Source organism: Chlamydotis macqueenii, chromosome 16 (assembly GCF_036417535.1).
Source record: "Chlamydotis macqueenii isolate bChlMac1 chromosome 16, bChlMac1.mat, whole genome shotgun sequence".
Classification (NCBI taxonomy): Eukaryota; Metazoa; Chordata; class Aves; order Otidiformes; family Otididae; genus Chlamydotis; species Chlamydotis macqueenii.
In genome coordinates this window covers 14,469,430-14,489,821 of record NC_141571.1, presented here as the reverse complement: position 1 = coordinate 14,489,821, position 20,392 = coordinate 14,469,430, and the positions used below count along the sequence as shown (strand labels likewise).

Genomic DNA, 20,392 nt, shown 5'->3' with positions numbered 1-20,392 from the left:
CCGAGCCCCACTTGGCCTCCATCTACCCCACTCCCCCTGCACCAGGACTTCCGTCGTTTCCCCTCTTTTCCAAAAAGCCTTCATTCCATCTCCTTCTATTCCTCCACCTTCCTCCCATCCCTCTATCTCCAGTCTCTCCTTGTCCCCATCCCTCCATCTCCCTCTCATACCTTCATCTTAAATCTCCCCTATGTCTCTGTCTATCCATCTTTTATCCTTCCACCTTCCTCCATCCCTCTATCTCAATCTCTCCTTCTCCCCGTCCCTCCATCTCCCTCTCAAGCCTTCATCTTCCATTCCTACATCTCCCCTACCTCTCCATAATTTATCCTTCCACCTTTCTCCCATCCCTCAATCTCCCATTCTGCTGTCTCCCTCCCACCTCTCCCTTCCATCCCTCCATCTCCCCATCCCTCCACATTCCATCCCCCCACCTCTCCATTTCTCCCATCCCTCGGTTTCTCCCATCCCTCCATCTTCCTCCCATCCCTCCATCTTCCTCCCATCCCTTTATCGCCCGTCCTTCCCATCCCTCCACCTTTCAACTCCTCCGTTTCTCCCATCCCTCCACCTTCCCTCTTCCCTCCCTCCCATCCCCGTCTCTCTCTCCCCCCCTCCCTCCTCTCCCTCCTCCTCCTCCTCCTCCTCCTTCTCCTCCCCCGCCCGGTACCGCATTGCCGTAGTGCGGGGGGGCCGCTGCATTGCGCTGCCGCCGTCAATAGGTGGGCCCCTCCCGGGGAGATAAAGCCGCCGGAGCCCAAGCTGGCAGCCTCTGCCGCCCCGACCGCCGCTCCGGTAAGAGCTCCGGGAACCCCGGGCCCCCCAGCCGCGGGGCCGCGCCGGGATGGGGCCGCTCCGCAGCAGGGACTGGGCGAGGGGGACCAGGCTTTGCGGGGAGGGGGGGGTTCTGCCCTAGGGGCTGCGGGGGTTCAGTGCACCCCCCCCGTGTGCTGTGTGTGCGTGGGGTGCTGGCGCTCCTTGGGGTGGGGGGGTACCCCCGGGGAGGGAAGGAGAGGATGGGGCTGGACCGGTCCTTTATCCCGCAGGTGCCTCTTCCCGCAGGTGGGAAATCACCCACTCACCCCCCTTCGACCTTTAGCCCCTTAAATGGGGAAAAAAAATGATAAAAAATTAAAAAATATGAAAAATCCTCGACCCCCCCCAGGCGCCTCTGCATCTCCCACCCTGGGTGCCGGGGCGAGGGACCCGCAACCCCGGGCACCGGGCATCTCAGCGGGGCCGCAAACTGGCCAGATCCGGGCTGGGGCTGCTCAAGGGCAGGGGGGGACGGGGCAGCCAGGTTCTGCGTGCCCGGGGGGGGCTTCTGGCGGGGGGTATCACCGCCCACATGGCTGGATCGCTGTTAAAGCAGCAAGCTCCTGCTGACCTCCTTTACTTTTATGGGCAGATTCGTAAAATTGGATTTTATTAGACGTCAAATTAAAGCTCCTAATTGTGCCGGGCTTGTGTAGCAGCTGCAGAGCCATGGTAACGCTGGGAGATGCCAGAACAGCTCCCGGATATATTGATCTGCGTTTTTAGCTTCCTCCCTCCGTTTCATCCAGATTCATGGCAGCAAAATTTAATAACCCCCCCCCCACCCCTGCCTCCATTGCAGGCTCAGCCGAGCTTTCGGCAGCCCCGCTATTTGCAGCCCCGTTCAGAGGAGCGGGCGAGGGCTATTTTTGTCTGTCCCATTTTGCGGACACCATGTTGTCACTTGAAACGCGCACGGCTCGGGAGAGAGGAGGGCGGCTTGCAGGGACGGGCACCCACGGCTCCTCCCAGGGCACCCATGACATGGAGGAGATGCCCTCGGGTTTGGAAAGACCGAGAAGGCAGCGGTAGCTGCCATGAGCCGGAGGAAGGTTTTCTGGGGAGGAAGGGCACCTTCGAGGCACCGATGACGTAGCCCTGGGAACTGGGGGTCTCCAGGAGGGCAGATGTCGAAAAACGTGGCATCTTGCTGAGACTTGGAGGCTGTACGTGGCGGCCAGAAATAGCCCCGGCTGGCCTCCTCCGGGGGTGGGCTGGCTCCGTCCCAGCACGGGCAGAGCTGCCAGACGAAGGCCGGGCACCCCCGGCCGGGATGGGGCGCATGGTCCAGGGGAAGGTGGAGCGAGGGGAGGAGAGCCATCGGCAATGGGCTGGGAGGGTGCCGTCACGAGGGCTCTTTTGACGTGCCTGTCTCTTCCCCTGCAGCCTCCCCAGAAACGCAACTGCCTTCCCACAGCCCTCCCCACCGCCGCCCGCCCCGGCCAGCCCCGCGTAGCCCGCCAGCATGGGGAAGGAGAAGACGCATATCAACATCGTCGTCATCGGGCATGTGGACTCTGGGAAATCCACCACTACCGGGCACCTCATCTACAAATGCGGGGGCATTGACAAACGGACCATTGAGAAATTTGAGAAGGAGGCTGCCGAGGTGAGGAGCCCGTCCCCCGGCATGCCCCCCATCCCCTGGCGTGCCCCCCACCCCATGCTCCCACCCGTAGGGATGCTCCACACTTGTGCCCCACAACTGTGTCCCACGGGAAATGCTCCCCTTTTCCTGCCACTGCCCTTCTTGTACCTCCTCTTTCTCCCTTTGTTCCCATCTTTTTTTTTTCCCCCCTGTACCCTTGGGTCTTCTTGACCCCTCTGGCCTTGGGAAAATAGGCCATTTGGGCATCGCCACCCTCTTCTCCAGAGCTGGGGGACTCCCTGCTGCAGGCTGCTAATGGGGGTAGGGGCGCGGCAGCGTCTGCAAGGTGGGGTTGGGGTTCTGGAAGAGCCACAAACCATAGTGCTTCAGGGCATGAAATTCCTTCTAAATACTGTGCGCAAGGAGGAAAACCTGATAATCCCTCCCTGCCCAGTGCAGGACTCTGGATTCCACTCTGAAGCATGCCCAGTGCCTGCTGGGGACAAGGTGGAGCATCAGCTGGACCACTCGTTGATCCAGTTTGTTAAAAACCTCTGTCTTGTTTTTCTCCAGCGTATGGCCTGATGTGTAGCCTGATCGGCAGCTTTTATCACAGAAAAGCTGGCATGAAGTATGAGCGCTTAAGTAAAATCCTTTTGTTTAACTCTGTAATGGTGACGTGTAGCAAGATGGTAGCGCGTGCGTTTAGCAGGCTGTCGCACAGCAAAGCACCACCCAATACCTATAATGCGGCAAACACAATGATTAAAGAGGGAAAAAATAGTTTTGAGGAGAAAAATGTGAATCGGAAGCTCTCAGAAATTAATGATGGCAAATTCTAGAGAGGTGGGTGAGGCAGGAGAAGCCTGGCTGTGTTATTGATAGGGCAGATCTCTCAGAAGATGGCTTGTTGTCATCGTTCCAGGAATCTTTAATGCAGATATCTCTCAATTATTTTTTTTTTCTGGACAAGATCCCACATTTCAATGAGGAAAAAAAAAGTTTACAGAGCTGGCACTCTTGATTAGATGTTTTGCTGTCTGTCTGTCTTAACCCTTTGAATTTGCCGATAGCATCCGAGCTAAACCACCCATTTTCCTGCCCTTTTTTCCCAGCCCTTAAGCGAAGAGCTGCTTCCTCCGTACAAAATGATCTCTCTTCCCCGGCGTTCAGAATGATCACTGCTATCCCTCTATTTTCCCCCCCTTTACCTACAGCCGGGATCTGGCACGATGAGGTTATCGTAGATGTGACTGCAGCTATTTTAATGGAGCAGGCACTTTCACTGCCTTGCCGGAATACGCGGGGACTGGAAGCTGCTATTAATAGCCTATTGACGGAGCTTACAGACTCCATTTTCTGATGCAGGGCTGGGGAAGGGTTTGCTTCCATTAGGTGGCATTCGCAGGAAATGGAGGCCTGCATGCACCCAAAAAGCCAAGGAAAAAAAAGGATCTGATTTTTTTTTTTTTAAGAGAAAAGAGCAGGATTTTTCTTTTTTTTTTTTTTTCTTTTGACTCCAAGGCAGAAGTAACAGTGTCCCTGAAAGAAGAGGTATTCTATTTAAAAAAAAAATAAAAATTGGTATTTGTGGTCTCCAAATAGAAAGCTGTCGCTCCGCTGGGGTTCGATGAAGGAAAATCAGGCCGGTTCTGGCACTGAACAGGGAAGGTATTGTCCTAAGCTGGATAATACCCTGCGTTTCTTCAACAACAGCGCTGGGTAACCGAATATACCCCGTGAAAGGAAGGAAGCTGTTTGCTAAATAAAGGATCTTGTTTGTCTTCAAGTTACGTATGATGCCGAGTTCAGAAGGGGGGGTTTTGCCTGAAACAACTGGTTTTTTGTGTGTGTGGGCGTGGGTGCCTGTGACAAGGTGCCGATTCCCACTCGGCTCCCGCGGGAGAGGCAGGGATCTGCTCCGTGCCTCAGTTTCCCCACCCAGAAGTGAAGGGATAGGCTGCCCATGGGCAAAAGGCTGTGGGACGTGCCGGTTGGGCTCCTGCCCGAGAACTCCCCGTTATTAATGCGTTGCACAAAACACACCGTTCCTCGGTGCATCTCCGCCATTTCCAGCAGTAAAGCAGCACGCTGGAACCAACCCCTCCCTTTTTCCCCTGGCAGGAGAGGGGCTGGAAAGGGTTAACCTCCCAGCTCCTGCTCTGCCCCCCTTGCTAAGCCCGGTGCCAGGAGGATGCTTAGGAGCAGAGATTTGATTCTGGATTTTTCCACTTCCCAACCGCCCTTCCTGCAGGCGCGGGAGCTCGCAGCTGCCCAGCGGGGATGGGGCATCGGGATGGGGCATCACCGTTTCCACCCGGTGTCCCCTCCTCAGAGAGGGGGGCTTGCCCCTGGCTTTAGGATTTTGCCAGTAATCCTCCAGAACAAGCTGCAAAGTCATCGCAGCTGTTACATAAACGGGCCGGCACCGTTAATTCCTTGTGCTGGCCGGGCACGGGGCTGGGGCGCGGGAGCCAGGGACAGACCAGCCCCTGGGCGCGACGGCTTCAGATGTGATGCTGCGTTGAGCGTCTTGCCAAGGATGGTCACTGAAGCGTTCGCTGCCCGCAATCGGGAAGCGCTTCCCTCTGGACCGGTGATTTATAATTGCCCATAATGAATTTTACGCGTTGATGCTCCAGAAGAAACTGCAGTTGCGGAGAACAGCGGGATGGATGGATGGGAGCGGGTTGTCGCAGCTTTGTCCTTGCACAGCCCATTAAATCATCCGCAAATGACCTAAATTCCATTTTCCATCTTAAACAAAACCTTGCGTCTGAGGCCAAGAGCTGATGATCGATGCCCATTAACCCTCTGCTTCGGGCGGGCTCCCCAGACTGCCCTGGCACGCGGCGTGGGCAGCGAGGGGTGGTCCTGTCCTGCCCCATCTCCACGGAGGCAGCATCCCAGCTCAGACTGGGCAGACCACCTCCGTGCTGGGCGGGGGGGGAATGTCTGTCTCTCCCCGATGGCATGACGTCAAAGGACACTGACCTGAAGGAGAAAGTGGTTCAGAAGTGACATCATGGTTTTACCAAGGAGTGTGCCTTATCACAGGACGGGGAGATTTACTGCGGCTGATCTCACCAGCGTGATTTTATGCGTTACAACGCTGGCTGAGATTTTGGCCATTTGGCAACGACAGTTGGTCTGACTGCAGCTCACAGTAGCTTTTCGTGTGAATTCGCATACTCTGTGGCAAAACTCAATCACATTTCTGTTCTGCTCATAGCAACCATCTCGCATTTCATTTTCTTTTAACCCATTCCCCTCCCACACCCCTGTCAGTTATGGGCTCGCTCACGCAGCAATGCCCTTTCCCGCTAACCAGCTGCCTCATGGATTCGGTTAATAGATTAAAATGCAACACTAAGAAGCTTTTCACCATTGACATCATGCAGCAGCATGATTTCCCAGCAGCAGCGCTAGTGTTTCACAGAGGAGACCTCATGGGTCACTGGTTCCAACTTCTGCCCATCCAGCCCCACTCACAAATTCACTTCGCAGCTCTTCTTCCAGCCTCTCCTCTGTCCTGTTGAGGAACACGTTGAGAGCAGTATCCCTTTTCACCTGTATTTATTAGTAAATAGATCATGGCTGCCATGGAATTTACGGAATTTTGCCTTCAATGTTTGCAACGTGGCCCTCTGCCTATGCGAGCTTGGGATGTGCTCTGGAGGGTGGGTTGCTGGCACCAGCGCTATGGGGGTGGGTTTCTCACCACCTCTTGCCTTTGTGTTGGGCAGATGGGGAAGGGGTCCTTCAAATACGCCTGGGTGCTGGACAAGCTGAAGGCTGAGCGTGAGCGTGGCATCACCATTGACATCTCGCTGTGGAAGTTCGAGACCACCAAGTACTACATCACCATCATTGATGCACCTGGCCACAGGGACTTCATCAAGAACATGATCACCGGGACCTCCCAGGTGAGAAATGGTGGCCAGGAGGTGGAGGGCTGCCAGAGGTGGAAGGCTGAGGCTTGCTGATGAGCCCAGGGTCACCTAAGTGCTATTGGAATCCGTTTTGGAGGAGAATAGCTGAGACAGCAGACATCAAGTGGTGTTGGGCAGGGTCTATGCAAGGGGCTGGGTAGCACCAGGGGACCCAGCTCACCATGGTCCTGTACCTCCCTGAACATCTGGGAGAAAGGGCTGCCTTGGGCACAGAGAGGTGGTTCTTCCACCCCATTTCCCCTGCTTGGAGGAGGTGGGGATGAATATGGCCTCTCTGGGAGGTGGGATGCTATCACTTACAGGCCTTTGTGTGAAGGTGTCTCCTCATTACTTTAGCCTCAGGTATACAAGAAACTTCCAACAACCCCTTAGGTTTTATTGGCTAAAGGAGACTCCATGGGTCTCTTCTCCTTTCTTTTTCTCAAAACAGCTGTCTTTGTCCCATAAACCACATCACATTGCCAAACTCCATGGTCTACCCTTCTAAGGTAGGGCAGTTTAGCCTCACAGCACTGAGGACATTCCTGCATCTCACTATGTTTGACACGCGGTGGATAAGCCTCGCTGCACGCCCAGTGAGGTTCCCATTGCAATCCCAGTTGGGCTGAGCATCGCTTTCCGTCAAACCCAGGCAGCTTCTGCTGTGGGCTCTGGGTGCAGAAGTAATCCAGGGAACACAGTTTGGGAGGCTGTAGTCTCATCCATCGCCCGGGGAGATTATTTGTAAGACTTCAGTAGGGTTTTAGAGAAGGGCTTGGCTGTGCATCTCTGGCTGATCCAGACGAGGTCCTGGTTAGAGTCATGCAACATGGAGGGACCCTCCCTGGTTTCCAACCCACGTTGCAAAACCATGCACAGCTGGCATGTCCGAAATAACAGAGTTAGGTCAGGTTTGAGGCAGATCAGCAGGGTTATGGGTAGCAGCTGGCAGGGAGCCTGTCCGAGCCATGCTTATTCTGAGTAGTGTTCATCCATGACTTACCCAAAGCTCTCAGGGCTGTCACCAGGAGCCGTGCTCTCCGGGGGCAGAAGCAATTCATTAGCTCTCTCCTCCCAGGCTGACTGCGCCGTCCTGATCGTTGCTGCTGGCGTGGGTGAATTTGAAGCCGGTATCTCCAAGAACGGGCAGACTCGTGAGCACGCCCTGCTGGCTTACACCCTGGGCGTGAAGCAGCTCATCGTGGGCATCAACAAGATGGATTCCACAGAGCCCCCGTACAGCGAGAAACGCTACGATGAGATCGTCAAGGAAGTCAGCGCCTACATCAAGAAGATCGGCTACAACCCAGCCACAGTTCCCTTCGTGCCCATCTCGGGCTGGCATGGAGACAACATGCTGGAGCCCTCTCCCAACGTAAGTGCGCATTGTGTTAGACTTTTCCCCCCATCCCGACTATCCTGACCCAGGCTGAAGCTGACCTCTGTGCTCGGAAAACCGCAGGCATGTTTCACGCACCCCTTGTGCGCGATGGCCCATGTTGCCTGCACAGATGTGTTTGTCACGTAGCTCTGGTTGCACCGAGCCAGGATGAATGGACGTGCTGTTCATGGGCGTGCTGGTTGCTGTACCGCAGCCAGACACCCCGGCAACCAAACACGAGCGTCTTCAGGAGATGATGGCTTTGCTTCTGGGATGTGATTTGAAGGTTTCGCATTGTCAGACTCATGGTGACGTTAGAACCATCCGCAGCAATTGTCACTTTCAGCAGGAGCATAATGTGTGTTTTTAGGACATTGTCTTCTGAGGGAAATAACACGATCTGGTCACAGGCTTGGAATGGCTCCTGCATGTTGGATGTTGGGTACCCTTTCCCATTGGTGCCGTATGCCGTTGTGGCAGCCGCACCTCTGGTTCCCGTGGCGGGATCTCACTTCTTGAGGTGACTTTAGCTTGGGGAGGTACCAGGTTTCCCATGCCAAATCCATGACTTCCTAGAGCATCCATTTGGAGCTGGTCCTTGTCCAGTTTTAGTTTTCTGAAGAAATGATGGGCTGGAAAGTTCTGGCCAGAGGAAGGTCCCTGCTCTTCTGCTGGCTTCGGCGTGACCTTGAGCAAGTTGGTCAGACCAGAAGCCCCCAGCAATCTCTTGTGAAATCAATGGGAAATTTGATGCTTAAGGGGGCTTTAGGACTTCACTGTGGATTACGGATCAGGGCTCTGTGACGAGGGAGGCAACGTGTGAGCACAGCAGGAGTTGAGGGAGGTCAGAGATCACGAGCCTGGGCTGCAGTGCAAGCTCACACCGTCGTGAAACGCAGCTCACAGCCTTGCACGGGAAAGGCGGCTCACCTGGGGCTGGCTTGGAAGGAAGGGGTTTTTGAGGTGCTTGGGCGATTCCTGTCCCCTTGGAGCGGAGCTGGGATAAAGGTCAACTGCGGCCATGCCAAACCCAGCTGCATAGTTCCCGGGTGCCGGCTCCAAATGTCAGCAGCTGCTGGGCCAGGAAGATGATCCCGAACAATTCTCCTATTAATAGGTCGCAGAGGGGAGGCAGGGAGCAGGATAGGGCTTGCTGGCCCCCTTCCTCCAGACGGGTCTCAGAGCCTGTTCTCAACGTGATGTGCTGCCCGAGAGAGGGCAAGGGCCGAAATAACTCACCCCTCTGCCGTACGGAGGCAGCTGGCCCCAGGGTGGGTTCCCACGAGCTACCTGCCCTGAGAAACTGGGAAGAAAGCTTGGCCTGAGGTCTGGATTGGCACGAGCTTTGCTGGAGAGGGCGCAGGGTCTTCCCCGCACTGTGATCCCCAGGAGGTCCCCATCCTGCCTTTGCCAGGAGACCAGTTTGGGACAGACTCCTCCTCCCCATGATGCACCACATCGAGCTAGAAGCTGGTGTAGATATCTCTCCTCCCATTCCTCACCCAAAAAAGCTCTGATTTTTTTTTCACTCGGTTTCTGGCAGGGTTTCACTGAAGCACAAGGCTGCCAAATGACGTGTCCGTTTGTCAGGGGACTTATCAGAACGTGGGTATTAGAGCCATGATGTTCCTGCAGCTCCTGTCACCTCCGGGCGAGGGGAGGTGTGGTGGGATGTCAGGCTGGAGCCAGCTCTGCATGGAAGACGCCAGCCCACGTCCCTCTGGCACAACAGCCCCAGGCCAACTGCAAAAAAAATGATGGCTGGGCTGCACTCGCGTCAAATTTTGGTGTTTGAGAGCTTTTTGGCAAACGGGGTTTTACGTGAAGCTAGCTTTCTGTTGCCGCAGCCAGCAGAACTGGCCCACTCCATCTGGTTTGGGAGACTTTCGCCCCGCGGGGTGCTGCAACCCAAAGACGCCCGAGCTGTGGTGCGGGGCAGCGTGGTGGCCCGGGGCTGCAGCTTTGGGGTTGGGATATTCGCGGGCTGGATAAGACAGAAAAAAGGCGACTGCTCTGTGAAATGCACTTGGGGTGCAGAAGAGTTGGAGCTCAGCGGTTCTTTACGGGGGCTTGAGCCTGCAGTTCAGCCCGTCTGGCTGCGGGGCCTGGTCGGATCCTGCTTTTGCCGTAGGAGTGGTAGAATCGGAATCGCTCTTTGGGAAGCGGATTTGGGGAATACATAAGAGAGGTGGCCCTGGGAGGCAGCACAAACCAGGTTTTGCAGATGCTTCTCACCCTCGGCCCATGCTGAGGTTTCTCAGAGTGGATTTGCTCCCTGAAGTGGGTCTCTGATTCTCGAGAGATCAGAAGTTTCCCAGATAAAGCATCAAAAGGAAGAAAGATGGCTCTGAGAGCTCAGCTTCATGGGGCAGAGGTCTTCATTCCTCCACGTCCCCGAGCCATGCAGGATTAGAGGGACAGGAGCTACGGGCATATGGTGGCTGTCGCCCTCCAGCGCGCAGCCCGTCGGTGGGCAGCTGCTGGCATGGGCGCCCGCCCAGCATTTTGGGCCCTGCGACAGCCGGCTGGAGGGAAGGTCTGAGTCATCCTGTGCATCACATGCGGCTCTGTCACCGGCTGGGTGGGTTTGTCGCTGCCGAGCTGTGAGCCTGCTGCTGGGGCCGGCCGCGTGGAAAGAGCTGCAGTGCCCTGGGAAAGATCCCTCTGCAAAAGTGTCCCCTAACTCCTGCCACTGTCACCAGGGAGGGCAGTCGGTGCCAGATGTGACCCTCCGAGGAAGGCTGACCTCAGCGCATTTGATGTGGGCTAAATTCCCTGGTTGGACCCCACTTTTCCCCTGGCTCCTTCCTTAAAGCGGTGCGGGCTGCTGGATGGGCAACCAGCCTTGGCATAGCCGTGTCCTCCCGGGATGGCTGTGAAACCAGGGGCACTTTGGGGGTCCCATTTCACCCCTAGCCCTCGCCCCAGCCCCGTACCCAACGCACTGTGCCGCTAATGTGGGTGCCGAAGGGAGAAGCCACATCTGTGACACGTGCGATGGAGCTGGGGCACACGGGCAGCGTTTGACATCTGAGTGGGAAAACGTCTAAACGTCTCTGTGCAGAGGAGGGGGAACAACCTTGCAGACTCTCATCTCTGTTGTATCAGGGTTGTTTCAGACCCAGGACTGATTTTTTTTTCTTGCCAGTAAGCATTGCTACAGCTTCCAGATGTGCAGCTTCACCCCAGGAGAGCATTGTGGTTCCTTGCATCCAACCACGGCCTCTACTGCGCATATTTCCCTACCTCTCTGCCTCTTTTCTGGCCAGTTTTCACTTCAGGGGTCCAATTTAGGGCAGGAGCAGAGAGCACCTGTGAGAAACGATCCTGCCCCTTGGCAGCCCCAGTGCAAGTGCCGGGTTGCCAGCATCCTCCCAAGCCAGGATTTAAAAACCAAGCCCTGGAGGGGTGATGGGTCTGTGTGGGGCTCACCTTAAAGAAACTTGGTTCCCAGGACTGAAGGTTGGGCACTTTGTAGCTGAGACTTGGCTGGAGACCCTGCGGTCCCTGGTTGCTGGAGGGCAGGATCCAGGCAGCTGGAATAGAAGGCAACATCCACAGGCTGGTGTTGGGAATGGGAACTGTGAGTTTACTGGATTTAACCACTTCCATCCTTTTTCCCTTGTTAATGGATATTTTGCATGTTTCTAGGAGAGAGGGGGAGATTGAGCAAGAGGGTGCAGATAAGCCTGCAGGGATGAGGGAGTGGAAAGTGCTCCCCAGTCCCCAGGTAAAGACAGGACATGGCTGGAATGGCTCTGTAAAGGTCATCCTGGTGGGACGTCTCGCTGGGATCACCTCTGGATGCTGAGGATGGGCATACTCAGTGCATGTTGTTGCCGCTCTGTTTCCAGATGCCTTGGTTCAAGGGCTGGAAGGTGGAGCGCAAGGAAGGCAACGCCAGTGGGGTGTCCCTCTTGGAGGCCCTGGACACCATCCTGCCCCCGACCCGTCCCACAGATAAACCCCTGCGCCTGCCCCTCCAGGACGTCTACAAGATCGGAGGTGAGCAAAAGCCATGTCACCATCCCTCTTCCCTCTGCTTTAAACGGACTCTTTGTTCCATGGGAATTTGGGAATGACATTTCCAGGTATTGGGAAACTGGAGGGATTGGACTCAAACTTGAGATAAAGTTGAGGAGAAGGGTGTTAGCTCCAGGGCAGAGACCCCATTTAAGATTGGGCTGTCTGGGGTTGGAAGGTGACGCGCTCAAAGGTGCCCAGGGACCGGAGAGGAGCAGCAGGTTTGCAAGCTCTCCCCAGGGAACACTGGATGCCAAAATGGCTGCACATTTGGGTATCCCAGAGGTCACGGCTGGCAGGGCAAGATGGAGGCAGCAAAAAATGTGCTGGGGCTCAGATGAGGGACAACGCCAGCGGGGAGGGCCACCGGTGAGGCTGGTGCACAGCGGCTTGGCCACGGTCTGCCCGTGATTCCCAAATGCTAGTGTCCATCACTGGCACCTCCATCTGCTGAGCTGGACCATGGCGCCAGCCATGTAGGGAGTGCGTTGGCCGAGGCGTCTCCTTTTCCCTCTGGAGTGGTGATGGGGACACTTTTCTGCGCTATAAATACCCCCTGAGCTCTCTGACCTGCTGGCAGCAGCGGGCATCCCTGCTGACACCCCGGCAGCAGGCAGGCACAGCTGTTTCCAGCCCTTTTCCACACTTTTCCAAGGATGTGTGCACTGCAGAAGCCAGGCGAGGAGTGAACATGGGTTTTAGCAGGCTTTTTAACACAGTTTTTCATCTGCAATGGAGATGAAAGGTGGCAAGCAGGCCTGTGTCCTAGCTCAGCTGGGGCAACGAGATACGGTTTTACCATGAGGCAGGTCCTCAGAGAGCAGAGACACCACGGGATGGGGGGGAGGTGGGGTCAGCAGGGTGGATGTGGAGGAGCAGATGGGTCCAGCCAACCTCCCCAACCTCTTCCCAAGGTTGTTTCTCTTCATGCTTCTTCACCTGACTCCAAAGGTGAGTTTTCCCAAAGTCTCCTGATGACACAGGGTGCAAAAGGTCACCTTCATTTAATTAGCCACCGTCCTTCCCTGGCGCAGCTGGGCTTCATCCCATGCTAGTGGTGTGGCCATCAGGGATATGGAGGGTGTTGTTGCAGGCACACTGTGACATGCCCAGTCCTCTGTGCAGGGGGTGCCAGAGCTGCTGCAAAGGAAGAGCTTCCAGGGCACGTGGGTTGCTCGGGGCCTTCTGATTCTGGTGTTACTCCTTTTTTTACAAAACATGGGGTAGAAATGACAGACTTGTGGTATTTTTGAAGACCCTAATGTTGATCTTGCAGCTAAAATCTGGAGTTTTTTGTTTTGCAAGAAGTAAACAGCACCTTTGGTGAAAGCCACTGGAGATATCTTGATTTTTCTGCAGCCAGGCTCTGGCCCAGGGATATTGCCAAGCAAGTTACATTTTGTCTGCTCTGTCCTCATCTCCTCAGGGATCGGCACAGTCCCCGTGGGCCGGGTGGAGACTGGCATCCTGCGGCCCGGCATGGTGGTCACCTTTGCACCCGTGAACATCACCACTGAAGTCAAGTCCGTGGAGATGCACCACGAGGCCCTGAGCGAGGCTCTGCCTGGGGACAACGTCGGCTTCAACGTGAAGAACGTCTCCGTCAAGGACATCCGCCGCGGGAATGTCTGCGGGGACAGCAAGTCGGACCCACCGCAGGAGGCAGCGCAGTTCACATCTCAGGTCAGCAAAGTTGGTGGTGCCACCATGCATGGCTTGTCACGGTCCCCTGGCTCCCAGCCTTGCTCTGACACCGCTCTGTCCCCCAGGTGATCATCCTGAACCACCCCGGCCAGATCAGCGCTGGCTACTCGCCCGTCATTGACTGCCACACCGCACACATCGCCTGCAAGTTTGCCGAGCTGAAGGAGAAGATCGACCGGCGCTCTGGCAAGAAGCTGGAGGACAACCCCAAGTCCCTGAAATCGGGCGATGCGGCCATCGTGGAGATGATCCCCGGCAAGCCGATGTGTGTGGAAAGCTTCTCCCAGTACCCACCCCTTGGTAAGGGAATGGCTCTTTGCACGGTCCCACAGAGAAGCATGGAGTCTGTGGTTGTAGACCTCACACCAGACGTGCTGAGCCTCTCCCAGCATCCCACACCAGTTAGACTGGGGAGGGAGCTGAGCACGTTTCGTTGCTCCCAAACATGTTGGGGGTGCAAAATCTGATGCATGAGCTGTGTTAGGGCCGATGGGGTGGGACAGGCTGAGGTGGGTGGCTGTTTCCAAATGCAAGGCTGGATTTTGCCTCTGGGATCGAGAGGACCTTTCCTTCAAGGTTACTAAACCCCAATAGTTCCTGAATGCAGAAACATTTTTCATCTTCACTATCTCTGCCCTAAAACACAACTGGTCAGGAGAAGAAAGAGGGAAGTTTGAGGACACCTTTTAAAGCAGGGTGCCATGGTTTCCTTGGATGACGTTGCACACCTGGAAGCTTTAGCAATGCCAGGAGCTTGCAGAACAGATGTAATTTAAGTTTAATAAACAGCCATTTAAACTGAGAGGAGCATCAGGGCTAGCTTGGTGGTCAGGGTTGGTGGCTCAGGACTGGTTCCTGCAGGAACCTGCTTCAAGGACATGGGTAACACATGGTACCACATGTGGTGGATGAAGATTCCGCCATCACCCACCAGGATCTCAGCCTTAGGGAGGGAAAGGCAGTCGTGTTTTTTTCACATCCCACATCTCTCCACCCCGCAGGCCGCTTCGCTGTCCGTGACATGCGGCAGACCGTGGCCGTGGGCGTCATCAAGAACGTGGAGAAGAAAAGTGGTGGGGCCGGTAAAGTCACCAAGTCTGCCCAGAAGGCCCAGAAGGCTGGCAAATGAATCGTGGGCTCCCAGTGCATCGCGCAGAAACCATCCCTGACACCAGGACGCTGCCACCGTCTCCCCCGGGCGCATGTGTGCACATCAGCTTGTAAGAGTTTATATGTCAACGACTGGATGCTCACCATTAAGGTCCAGTGGAAATTCTTTAAAAGGAAAAGCATGTTCCAGCGTTTGTGAGGCTTCATGTTAATTTTACCAATAAAACTGGTACAACATCCACAGTGGAAAAAAAAAACAAACAAAAAACAAAAAAAAAAAGCCAAACCAAACCAACCAACCCAAAAGGTGTGGAGCTCTGTGTGTGCGTCTGTCATTGAGGGGCTGGTCGTGATCGGTTTTGTGTGGTCCCACTAAGAGCAGGTGGTGGGGATGGGCACAGGTGGGGCTGGGATGGAAATTTGGAGGAAGGGGGAGAGTTGGGCACCCATATTCGCTGTGTCACCCAGCGCCAAGCCCTTCCCCAGCTCTTGGCCCTCGACCGATGCAGGTGTCTGGTCTGATTCACCCAGCCGAGAGCAGGGGCTGCTCTTACAGCAGCCTGGGCTTTGGTATTTCCCTTACCCTGCTCAGTCCTCCAATATCAATCATCAGGGCTTTTATTATATTTTTTTTCCATGAAAAATAAGCTTAGGTCAACCCCCTAAAGTTATGCCATTTAAAGAGAGAACATAACATACCTCATGCCTCCTGGAAGGCTGGCGGCATTGCTTTTACTCTTTATAATACCCCATCATTTTGGGAGAGGTGGCCAAGGCTGCCTTCTCTCTGCACCTTCCTTTGCCTCACACATGGGAGATCCCCCAGCCCTTTCCAAGTGACATGACAGGAACGTTTCTCCTCAGCTGAAGCCACATACAGGAGCCCAGACATCACTCAGGGCTCCCAAGAACCCCAAAACTCATGGTCTTCACCCAGGATGGCATCTTGGCTCCCATTGCAAACCTGCAGCCTGGGGCAAGGTCTCTGCCTCTCCCCTCTCCACCAGTGTCAGCTGTCCCAGTCCAAAGGGTTGTGGTTGCCAAGTACCAAGATAAAACACCAAGATACCAAGGACCAAAATAAAACAGCCGGGTGCCTTGGAGGGGGAAAGGGTGGGAGCACTGAGCATGGGGAGGAATGGGAGGTGGTACAACAGGGCAGGGAGGTGGGGGGAGGAGGCGTGAGGTGCTTCTGGGGATATTTCCAAGGGACGTTTCCTTCCTGAAGGTGGGGTTAGCAGCGTGTTGGGGCACCCTGGGGTTGTCTGTGCTCAAGACTCGGCTTTCAGCAGAAGACACAGCGCTAGGAGCGGACGTCATACATGGGGTCTGTGAAGGACAGCATCATGTGAAGTCCTTCCCAGGAGAGCTCCAGAGGCGCAAGCATCATTACTGTTTGTGTTGCAGGAGCCCTTAATGATCCTAATTAACATCTGACGCTCTGCAGCACTGAATGCCCCCAGGCGGAGCCTCAAGGAGCCGATGCCAAGTTGGATGCCAAGTTGAATTACAGAGCCCGCTGCACGAAGCCGGTGCTGCCTGCTCCCTCAACACCGTTCCCACCCCACGCCCTGGTCTGACAGCAGACGGACACGTATCAGCTCACTAAGCCACCTTCCCCAAAACTGTGTGCACAGGCCACCGAGGCTCCTCATCCCTCTTCACACCCCCAGCAGCCACCAGCTTCCTCCGTAGAAGTTGATTTGATGCCCAAGGTCTTTGCAGTACTTGGGCTTTACGGAGTGCCATGTCCTTGGCATGCCACAAATTGGATGGGGATCCGGGGATCCCTCCAGGCACAGCACAACCATGGAAGAAGGCTGTTTTCACACTGGTAGTTTAATCTCATCTTCTAACACCTCTTGCATTTCCCAGCTCCTGAGGCATGTTGTCCTTGAGCCAGCACAGCAAACTGGTGCCCCTTCCTGGGTATTTCCAAGCAGGGTAGGAGAACATCATCATGTGCATGGTTTTCCTCCACCCTTAAAAGCAGCAGGAACAGGAACTCCTGTGGGAACATCCCTTCCGTGCTGTGCATGGACCTCCAGCTCTCTGGTCCCCAATGGAAGCCAGTCCCTGGCACAGCAGCAGCGGTGACAAACTTGGGGTCAGGTGAGGGACAGAGAGGAGCAGGAGCAAAGTCCTCTGTAGCTGTTTGGAAAGCAAAAGCAAATTTAACCAAACCACAGCCACGTTTCCATAGAAATCTGCCAGGGGAGCTGTGAAAGATGCTCTGGGACCAACGCGCAAGTGGTGCGGTAATTAATGGTGTAGCTGCAGAAAAGGAAAAATATAAAACCCAAAGGATTTAACTCAAATCTGCTCACAGCCAGTCCAAATTTTCAGCCTTGTCTCGGTGAGGCTGGCACTCCAGGTAATCTGCAGGATCAGAACAAAGATGCAGGCCCTGAAGTGAGATGCCTGCAGCAGCAGCATCCCCTGTTTTGGGAGGTTTGGGCCAGGCTCTGTAAAGAGACAGAATTAACAGAAATAAAACATGAGGTTCAATAAAGAAAATAAAATATGGTGAATTTCTGGGGATCTCAAATCAAAATCCAGTGAAGCTATGGCCTGCCTCCACCCAAACCTTGGGTTTGAAGACTCATTGTGGATCTGGGTTTTGGGACCGGATCAATGACCCACCATGTCCAAATCATTGCCTGACCCCACAGGGCTTGCAGGCACAGTGGGGACGATGCTTTGTTTGGAGTGCTGACCCATTTTGGGGTTCTAGCAAAATTACAAGCAACCGAACATCACCTTGAAATGGGCCACAGATGGCTTTTGGCAAACCCTGTGGTGAATTCAAGTGGATTCGAAAGCCCCCGGCGCCATGTGAAAGCAGGTGGCTGTTGCGTGGCCCGTGGCGTGTGATATATAGGGCTGTGCTGGTGAGATGCATTATAAAACACTGACTTCTCCTCCAGTTCCTCCCTGCCACGGCCAGGTGCACTTGGACCTCACAACCGAGAACTCAGAGGCATTTTTTCCTAGCAATTATTTTTTGGAGGCATTTTTCTTCACTGTCCTCCCTGCAGATGCCGCGGTGGGTGTTTCCCCTCCACAGCAGCCTCAGTGATGCCATCTCGTGGAAAGAGGGATAAAATGCTTCAGAAGCAGCTGCCAAGGAGAGGAAACCCAGCCCCACGTCCCACCTCTGCAAAGCCAAGCCCCCAGCCAAGCAAAGGGTACAGCCTCAGGAGCTCCAAAGTGCTTATTGTTGTTTCTTTGGAGACCAGAGCTCGCAAATGTGATTAGATTACCTGAAATTCAAAGCTTGTGGGGGGAAAATTACTGGAGGTTGCAGGAAAGTCAAAGAGCATCAGGGCTGGCTTGCTCTTGACCAGCTGGTCAGCTCTTTCAGAGGGTGTTTGAGAAACCAGTGGGTCTGGAAGGAGGTGGAAGGGGAGGGAAGTGGTGGGGAAGTTGGATGTAGACCAGCATCCACTTTCCAAAGGAGACATCATCTCCAAGATAGAAGCACGCCCTGTGCACAGTGTAGCACTGATGCCTTGTTGAGGTTTCCTGAGGGAGAAGGGAAGACCCCAGGAATGAGACCATCTGCCAAGGAGTGAGCGGACACCTCTGCCCACCCCCAGCCTGACGCTGGCTGCTTTTGTGGCACCCACTGAAGGAGAAGGAATGAACAACTTCGTCTTTCCCACCCCACGAGCCTCGTGCCTGGCTGTGCCCCGTTAATAATTTAAAGTAAGTTTCCTTAATCCTCTGGAGCTGATTGGCCGACTCAGCAGGCACTTTGGGCTGCTCTAAAAAATTTATAAGGCTTTTGCAAGACTGCAAGTGGAATCCGCGCTGCAGATGCTGAGCTGGGTGAATTCGAGCCGCGCGCTGCCCTTCCACGCTTGGAGGCCAGCTAAAGCATCGGCCACAACCCCTCGTCTGCCGGGGCACGTCCCCACAGGATCCCCGCACAGGCAGAAGATCCCAGGTGGACTGCCAGCCTCCGGCACGCCGGTACGGAGCATTCCGGGACAGCTTGGACACACAAGAAAGCCTCTGTGATTAAGGCAGCACCTTTCCCACAGCTCCCTTCATCTGCCACCAGTCTCCCAGTCCGTTTTGCTGAACCTTAACCCCACGCGGGCAGAGGTCCTGCCTATCTCCTGTCAGCTCAAAAGCCATGATGATATCTGGAACATTTCAATAGAGTTTGAAAGTGTACCCCACCATGGGGAAAGATCAAGCAAACATCTCCTGACCTTCCATCACGTTCCTACCACCTTGGAAGGCCATGCCACCAACTGCCAGGGAGGCCAAGGTGCACTTCCAGCTCCATGAACACAGCATTGCCAGGGGACATGGTCCAGGTGGGTCCTGCCATCGTCTGCTGGCAACGGAGGTGCTGAACCATGTCTAGCAGAGGAGGGAATGACGCAGATGCAGCACAAAGTCCATGACATTGTGATCTCAGAAAGCGAGTTCATCGCTGACCAACACCTTTTCCTCATGTAGTTTTGCAGCACGTTTCACCTCACAGAGCTGTGCTGCCAGCTGGTAGCTCTCCACCCAGCTAGGCTTAAATCACCACTGCTCTGCTCCCCAGCCCGCGTTGCCGGGCCCACAGCGGATCTGCACGGTGTGGAGCATCCTGGTCTGAGCAGACAGGGTTGGGGCTCCCACGGCAGCCTGAGGGGGCTAAGGAGAGCTGCAGGACCTTTGTTCTCCCTGGGCTTTTCATCCTTGGGACTGGCTTTCTGTACGGCAAGCTGGAGGCACAAAACCCTTGGGGTAAACCTCCCTGGGAAACAGGTGATGAGCCAGATCAGAAGGGGGAAAAAAGGCTGATCAGGGGAGAGAAAACCCTCCCACACCTGGGTTGGTCTCATCGCTCCATCCTGCTTCCACCCTGGCCCCTTCACAAAGTACATCAGCCACCCTGGCCAAATCCTGCCCCACAGAGGTACAAATTCAGGGAGGAGGGGGGCAAGCCAGGACCTCCCCCTGCATTTTGTTAAGAACACGTCAAGGACCAAACTTGGGAGGGTTTTACTCATGTCCTTTAACCACCTCCCCCTGCATCCCCCATCCGAGATCCCCATTTTCGGTGTGAACCCGAGGTGCGTTTGCAGCTGGGGGAGCACAAAGCAGCGGCTCTGGCCAGGGCGACGCAGCATGCCCTATCCTCCTCTTGGCCTGTGCCTTCACAAAGCTCTTGCTGATCTGAAGGAGAAACCTGAGCTGTAACGCAGCCCAGGGCCGAGCTCCCAGCCAGACATCCGCTCTTGACCGCCTGCCTCCCAGTGCTCGGGTATCATTTGGCCGTAGCTCAGACACTTCCCATCGAGATACTGCAGCGTCTTCAAATAATTCATTTCAGCTCTGTTCACAAATACTCCTTCCATGTGTCAGGCTGGCTGCAAATTTAGGATGGCCTGGTTTTGCCTGGTCTAACTGATTTCTAATCACCCCTTGTCCAGCGCTATTCTCATGCCTTATATCTGCTAAATGCTTTTTGCAACCCCGGCCAGCCGCAGCGAGCGCCTGCCCGCCGAGCACTTAGGAGTGATGAGTCTGGAAGCAGCCAGCCGACAGGATGGGACTGCAGGAAGGGGAAAGAGGGCAGGATGACCCACAAAGATCATCTCTGTGGGGAGATGAGGGGCGTGACAGCAGTTACTGAGCAAAGGCTTCAGGTTTCTGAGCCTGTGTTTCGGTGTGGGGTGGGGGTACGGGGGGTTCGTTGCCTGTGCCAGCCCCTGCTCACGCGTCGGTGTGATGGGACAATCCTCTCCCATGTGCACCACCCTCAAGGACACAGTGTGGGCTTCTCCTCCGGCACCGACCCGAAGGACTGCGGTGCCGAGCGAGGGCAGCCCG

General features: G+C 55.1%; 1 protein-coding gene across 1 annotated transcript; it reads left to right on the top strand.

Moving 5' to 3' along the window:
- The first annotated feature begins 657 nt into the window (after nucleotides 1-657).
- Nucleotides 658-14,793, top strand: EEF1A2 (eukaryotic translation elongation factor 1 alpha 2). The gene is made up of 8 exons (XM_086760832.1): nucleotides 658-795; nucleotides 2,203-2,425; nucleotides 6,151-6,330; nucleotides 7,415-7,711; nucleotides 11,572-11,722; nucleotides 13,167-13,423; nucleotides 13,510-13,744; nucleotides 14,446-14,793. The coding sequence occupies exons 2-8, from the start codon at nucleotides 2,282-2,284 to the stop codon at nucleotides 14,571-14,573; spliced, it is 1,392 nt and encodes a 463-aa protein (XP_086616958.1). The 5' UTR covers nucleotides 658-795; nucleotides 2,203-2,281; the 3' UTR covers nucleotides 14,574-14,793.
- Nucleotides 14,794-20,392: the final 5,599 nt, after the last annotated feature.